Below are 7,519 nucleotides of genomic sequence, written 5' to 3' on the forward strand. Positions count from 1 at the left end.
CAGAAAGTTCTCATCCTGATCATATTGCAAAGACTTTCCATTTTAATGTGCATGTTTTTTCAGAACTAATTGTACAAAAAGGTCATAAAAATCCTTTATTTTGAAAACTGTGGATTAAAACCTATATCCTACAGAAAATAGTCATTTAAAGGGGCTATAAGTCCTTATTTCAGATTACACAATTCATTAGCAGAAAAGTCATATATATGGCCATTGAGACTGGTTCTCCAAATTAATGTGCAAAAAAAAAAAAAAAAGGTCCAACAATATTATGGCACCCAGTTTAAGAAAAAATAAAAAAATCTTTCAAAATCCGATTGCTCTAAATGTCTTGTGGAAAAACCCCACAATCTTTGTCACTTTGGGTGGGAATCTTCCTCGTGTCTCATGAAGCCTTGCGGTACTTGCACTGGATCCAAACCCTGTACATGGTGAGCTGTTTCCCTCTGTTCACCTGGAGACGCCTGTCCACAAGGTTCTGCACTTTTTCAAGCCCAGCTGCGGTGAACAGCTCATGAAGCTCATCTGAAACACAAAAATTTGTTTATGTTTGTGAGGAAAGAATGAATCAGTAAAGGAAAACATAAAAAAAAAACTATGTTTGTATTATTTACCCTGTGTAAAGAAATACACTCGTGTTCCATCCCCTCTGACATAAAAATTTTCAGAGAGACATCTACCTGAAAAAATATACAAACACACAAAATAAAACAGTTTGTCTATTATTCCAGACACTGAATGGCCAAATAAAATTCAAAGGTTTGGCTGCAATGATAAGCAGGTCTATGCAATAAATGGACGAATTCTATTAAATGTAGTCGTGGATATTTTGCTCAGAAATTTTAAGCAGACATTTTGATCTTTGTCCTTTAATGTTAACAAAATGAAATGGTAAATTGCCTGTACTTATATAGAGCTTTTTTCAAGTCAGGAGACTTGACCGAAGCACGTTACACTACATTCAGTCATTCACCCATTCTCACACGCTGATGGTGGCAAGCTACACTGTAGCCACAGCTGCTTCTCAGCTGCCGTGGGGCTCACTGACAGAAGCGGGGCTGCCGTACACTGGCACAACCGGGCCCTCTGACCACCATCAGTAGACAATGCAGGTGAAGTGTCTTGCTCAAGGACACAACGACACTGAAAGCTGGAGCCGGAACAAGTCTGTTAGGAGGCAATATTCTAAAAACTAATCTAAAATGAATGAAAGTTGTCAAACTGGACTGGACTAAAAACACAAATGCCCTCTAAAGGAAGGCCCAGAGCCATCTCTATTTTCTGAGGCAGCTGGAGTCCTTCAACATTTGCTGGACAATGCTGCGGATGTTTTATAAGTCTGTTGTTGCCGGTGCCATCCTTTATGCTGTTGCATGCTGGGGCATCAAACTGAAGGTGAAGGACGCGAACAGACTAACAAACTCATCCGCAAGAACAGTCACAGTGTTATAGAGGAGCTGGACTCTCTAACTGCAGTATCAGATAGAAGAATGTTGGCCAGGGTTAAATCCATGCTGGACAATTCTGCACATCCTCTTCATGTTAAGCTGGTCACCCACAGAAGCACCTTCAGTCAGAGACTCATTTCATCACGCTGCACCACAGAGCGCCACAGGAACTCATTCCTGACTGTGGCCATCTATCTGTATAATTCATCTCTCTGACAGTTAACTCATTTCATTACTTCACTTTGCGCAATAACACGTTCATGTCCAATAATAGTAATTTAGTTACTGAACAGCAGTGTAAATTGTAAATACTGAGATCCTTATTTTATTTGTATCACTATTTATAGGGGAGGGGTGCAATTTTACTTTGTTGCAATTTAATTCTGTCCGATTATATTGTATTTCACTTACAATTTTTCTCTCTTCTGTAAACGGTTCCACTGCAAGAAAATAATGTCCCGCAAGGGATTAATAAAGTAATTCTGATTCTGAAACCAACAAAAAAATAAAAATGTATATATATTAAAGTACATGATTACCAATGGGTCTGTTAGCTTATGAAATAAACAACGAGCAAAAAAAAAAAGTTTTGATCTCCCAACGAAGCTATATCAAAATTGTAAAGATTAAAAAACATGCAAAAAACAAATTTAGTCCACCCTGCTAGATGAGACAATATGCTGGTTTGTTGTTATGTTTTTTGCTGCTCTTAAGTCAATTCTTAATCATATTGTGTACCGTAACCTCCATCTTCTTCTATGTATAAATGCTACTGGCTCAGGGATCCTAATTCTGTTAACAAGTTAACATCTCAGTGATCCACTTAGAGAATACAGACTAACTCATTTGAAGAATAAATGTAACACTATAAACTGAAAGCTAAGAGCGTATATAACATCTCTGAGAAAATATTTTCTTGTTAGGCTATTCTTGCAGTTAAATACAATAACGACAAAATAGAAAACATAAAAACTCGTTTTTTGACGTGTTTAGTGTCTGTTAATCATACTAAGGCAGCAACTCATGATTATTTCTTAAGGAAATTATTCCTTAAGAGAAGATTTTTTTTTTTTTAGAGTATTTAAACCAGGTAAAACTAGAACTATTTTACTTGAGGAGTTCTGGACAGAGCATATTGATGGATAAATAAGGTTTTTCTATCTTAAATTTGACATGTTACTGCTGCTCTGAGTGGGTTGCTCTGTCAGCTAGTCTCTATACTTCAGTTAATTAAAATTAGTTGACAATTTTTTTCAAAAATGTAAAAATCACAATTAATCCAATTAATGTTTTTTAGGCTTACTTCATACATTCATGCATTTTTCAATCTGAAACCAGCAATGAAAATTCAAGAAATAGTTTAAAATTTCATTTTATAAAGTATAGAAAGATGGAGAACAGTTCCTCTTATGTTTTATGCAATTCTCACATGAAATATATAAAATAAATATGGGATATATTAATTATAATGTTTTTTTTATTTTGCACACTTATGGCATCTTGTCTTAATGAACACCATCATAAATTACATCAGCTGGACACATGTAAACTAACTATATTTTAATAATGAAAGTCAGCTGTTATGGTGCATGATCTACTCTGCAATTCCAAATCCTCCCAGTTTAGAAATTTAAAAGACTTATTTATTTGCTCGTTATCGGTTCTCTTCATGTTTAAAGTAGTTGGGAAATGTTGAATTAAAAAAGAACTGCTCTCCATTTTTTACCATATTATTTTCTAGAATGAAATTTAAAAAAAACAAGACAATGAAAAAAAAAACACAGTTGTTTCTCATATTTTCATTGTTAGTTTCAATTTGAAAAACAAATGACACATGGATTTTGTAGACATATAATCAACACTTTTAGTTTTTCTCCTCAGATGAGGCCCCAGGCCAGATCTACAGTACAGAACCCTTCTGGGAATTTGCAATGCCTTCATATCCCAAAAATGAGAAAATACACTGTTAGTTGGCAAAGGTTATGTTTAATGAAGAATGAACAGAAGCCATGAATGGATCGATAGTGGCATTTTGAAATATTGATCACTGAGAATTTGTTACATTAGTTCGACTGATTTTAAAGCAAAGTCTTTACAGTAGTTTTAAGAAAAATATGTTGCAAGTAAGGATATGTTGAAGCCTGAAAAAGCTCCACTTACCCTTCTTGAAGCGCAGCTGTGCCATATCATAGCGCCCATAGTCCCTGAGCAGCATCACTCCACCTGGCTTCAGGAGACGTGCTAATCTACTGATAGAGGCCTGCATTCTGAGATGGAGGAAAAACTCTTACACAATGTCTAGAAAACATCAGATCTTACAATATGTGCGCCTAAATGAAAGGACAAAAGGAGGCAAAGCAATATGCTTTCATACTTGTCTGGATGCAGGGCTGATAGCACAAAGATCAAGACGATAACATCAAGAGTTTCATCAGGGAAAGGGAAACTAGCCTCAGCATCGCTCAAGTCGTGAACAAAGGCAAAGCAGCGGTTCAGGTCATACTCTGGATTAGTCTGTTGATAAAGAAGAGAAAACGTCATTTATTTATTTATTAAGAAGTCAGAAAAAAGAAAATATTCTTTTGAATCCAAACTTCTAACCTTCACCAATTCCACAGCGGTGCTGGAGAAATCACAGCAGTAAACAAAAAGTCCAGAATCACTGCAACAAAAGGCCAAGTTGAGGTTAGATAAACTTCACAACAGGAGAAGGATGATTTTTTGAAAACATTTTCTCTTTTTTTTTCTTTTCGGATGAGCTTACTTGTTTGTCTTGAGTATTGGGAAAACGGTATTCCCCACACCACAACCAACCTGAACAGAAATTAGGTTAATGCGACATTTGAAAAAAAAAAAAAATTACAGACATATATACACGCAGAGAACAATAAATGAATGGTAAAAAAAAAAAAAAAAAAAACTAACTTTCAGTTGGATTATAATTTTATTTATAGCTACATGATTTGGCCATTATGCTTTAGATCAATATTAACCCTACCCTGCAGAAACATTGATTGTGAAAGCAGTTTTTAACTCCTTGGCAAAGTCCGACTGGTCTTTAGAAAAATTGAAAACACATTTGTAGTAATTGATGCCATGCATCTTTGTTCCCATGTAGAAAGAGAAGCAGAATATTACAATATTATTATATTTAAACAATAAAAATACACTAATAAGTAGGGCTCGGTATTTTTGCCAAAGTCCTGAAGCGATTTGATTTTGATTCATTCAGTTCTAAATCGATTAATTTCAAATTCAATCTTTTTTTACAGTTCTGAAAGTGGTTTAACTGTGTTTCAAAATCCTCATGTATCTTATCTTTTCCTGTCACATTAAAAAAAGTGCAAACTTGAAAATCAGATAGTATATTGAGATGTGAACAAAACTGTCTCAAAAATGAACACTTGTATGTGAAAAGAGAAAAAGCCTCACATGAGCAAGCAGATGTGACACAGCGGAGACACAGCAAACATGCATGAGCTGCATTATCTCCACTGCAAAAACCATATTTGCAGCATTGTCTTTAACAACTACAGCGTGTTTGCTGGTTAGCCCCCATTTGTTAATGTCTTCGGTCAACCTTTTGGCTATATTTGCTGCTGTCAGGCTTGAAGTCATCTTGACTGCATCTTTCGTGCTCATTTGAATGTAAACGTCACACGCGCCACTATAAAACTAATCAATCTCATTCCCTAGACATCGATTTTGCAAAAATGTAAAGGATCATGCATAGAGATGCTGCAACTATCTCTTCTTTGCTTTTTTGCGGTGGCAAACCAGCTTTGAGCATTTTATCACCACCTAAAAGACTGGATGGAGAACTGTATTTGATTTATCTTTCTCTTGTTAAATTTAATATCACTAAAATTGGGTGCCTGTTTGGTTTGAAAACTGTATTTTGCTAAATTGAAATGATCTTGCAAATACAATTAATTGCCCAGCCCTACTTGTGAATTTCTTAAAATTGACTGCTGTTCATTCCTCTAGAAAAGAAAAAAAAGAGACTGGATTTTTGACAATTTTCAGTGTGCAAAGCTGCTACCATGATAAAAGATGAATGTACAAGGCTGCAGATATGAATAGCTACATGCAAAATCAAAGCTTGTGCATATTATAGAAATTGTAGGTGATAGACCAACAAAAAGTAGTGCATAACTGTGACATGGAAAAAAATATGCATGGCTTTTAAAAAAAGTGCATAAATATCCCAGCCTCCTAAATTCATAATCTGTAAGATTTGAATTTAAGCACATTTAGAGACTTACTCATTCTATAAAGAAATATCTAGTTTATTAAGATATGATAGATGGTGTCTGTGAACCAGAGGTGGGTGCTAACTAGTTACATTTAGTTAAGTAACTGTTACAAAAATTACTTTAGGAGTTTTACTGCATCATGATGTTTCCTTTTAATTGAGTAATGATTATCATTAAGTATCCTTACTCCTACTTAAGTAAAATGTCATGATGTGGTAAAAACATCTCCATCTTGGTCCTAGAAGAATCTCTAACCTCTAGGATGCGATATGTAGCAGAGGAGCCTGGAAAGTCACAGTTGTCGCCAGACGAAGGCGCAAAATCCCTGCTTTGTTTTTTATCGCATCCATTCTGCTGGTTGATGTCAGAACTCGAAGTGTCTGGATGAGGTTCATGGTTTGTATTACACTGAGGGGCCAGCTCTGGAAATTCTGTGAAGAGCCAGTGACGGTCTTTGAAGAAACGATTCTCGTGTATCGTGTAGAATTCATTCCAGTATTCATTTGCCCGATTGTCGTATTCCTCTGGAAGTAAAATGAAAAAGAAATAATACTGAAATAAAATAATAGACACACAACAAAATGCATTAACTTCTCTTAGGCAAATATAACAATATTCAACAACTCTGATATAATTCTAGCACACTGATATAGTGTCATAAAATGAATACATAACCAACACCTGTAGCGGTGTGAGATGTACTTAGAAATAAAACCCAACCTTGTTTCTCTGGAGGCAAAGGATGATTGTTTTCTGAAACTTTCTTCTTTGCAGCTTTTTCCTGTTCCTCGGTCCACTCCACATTGTCCCTGGAAAGTTCACAATATCATCAGAGTCGAACCGTTTGAAGGTGATTTTAATCCGGGTCGTGTGCTGACTGTTCCCTGGTTTAAACAGGTTTCTCAGCCAGTGTGAAATGGACACAAGTTACCACAGATTGAAGAAAATGTCATGTTGGGTTATATCATTTATCATTCATATGAAAAATGTGCAGAATTCATTGGGTCTAATATCAATATTATTTTATCACTGTTAACATTTGATCACTGCTGCACTTTAAGGAAGGGAAATGTTTATTTGTTGCCTGCTGTACTTAATGAAATTTTGTTTTGCTTTGTTAACACTCTGTGTATGTATACAAAATGATAGTAAAAATGGTCTAAGTCATGAAAACATTTTTATTCAGAATCAGCATGTAAACAGAAGAAGAAAAACTTGGTGTATTGAAATAAAATTAATTATTATCATTAACCAATAAATTGAGTTAGGACCAATCTCATTCAGGATAGGCGTAAAGTGAGTTATGTAAAAGTTTTCTTTGTTTTCTAGATCTGACAGAATCTGGAAATAGCAGTGATAGCTTTTTTCATTCAAAAGTAAGATTTTAATTCTTAGTTTATACTTTTTAAATCCTAATTCACTGACTGATTGCCAGAACTTGAACTAAGGAGAAAGATTCTTTATTACCTGTTAAATTTCAATGAATGGCTCAATTTATCGATAAATCTTTAAAAATCAGGCTTATTGCCTATTTCAAATTTAAAGGAAAATGTAGCTAAAGCTGTTAACAACAAACCAAATGTGATTGTAGCCATGCTTACCAATATCAACAGTAAAGGAAAAGAAAATGAAATTATTTGATAAATAAACATTTTATTGGACCTATTATAATGATTCACTTCACTAGAAATAAACAAAGCACCCAAATATAACTGCAATCAAACAGGGTTGAAACTCTGGATTATTTTGCTGTTGATTATTTTTGTTCAATGAAAAAGCAGATAAAAAAAAAAATCTGGGCTTTTGAGGATTTTT

General features: G+C 34.8%; 1 protein-coding gene across 1 annotated transcript in view; it reads right to left on the minus strand.

Annotated features, from left to right (window-relative positions):
- Positions 1-61: 61 nt before the first annotated feature.
- LOC107084810 (methyltransferase-like protein 2-A) overlaps positions 62-7,519 on the minus strand; it is an 8,276-nt gene continuing 818 nt past the window's right edge. Inside the window, exons 2-9 of the mRNA XM_015374832.1 lie at positions 6,425-6,513; positions 5,960-6,228; positions 4,213-4,262; positions 4,050-4,110; positions 3,823-3,962; positions 3,609-3,715; positions 615-676; positions 62-525 (exon numbers count right to left, since the gene is read on the minus strand). Of these exons, the coding sequence (XP_015230318.1) occupies positions 451-525; positions 615-676; positions 3,609-3,715; positions 3,823-3,962; positions 4,050-4,110; positions 4,213-4,262; positions 5,960-6,228; positions 6,425-6,513 (853 nt within the window). The 3' untranslated portion in view covers positions 62-450. The remainder of the gene's footprint in view (positions 526-614; positions 677-3,608; positions 3,716-3,822; positions 3,963-4,049; positions 4,111-4,212; positions 4,263-5,959; positions 6,229-6,424; positions 6,514-7,519) is intronic.

The sequence above is a fragment of the Cyprinodon variegatus genome, unplaced genomic scaffold (genome assembly GCF_000732505.1).
Source record: "Cyprinodon variegatus isolate N-32 unplaced genomic scaffold, C_variegatus-1.0 Scaffold109, whole genome shotgun sequence".
Taxonomy (NCBI): Eukaryota; Metazoa; Chordata; class Actinopteri; order Cyprinodontiformes; family Cyprinodontidae; genus Cyprinodon; species Cyprinodon variegatus.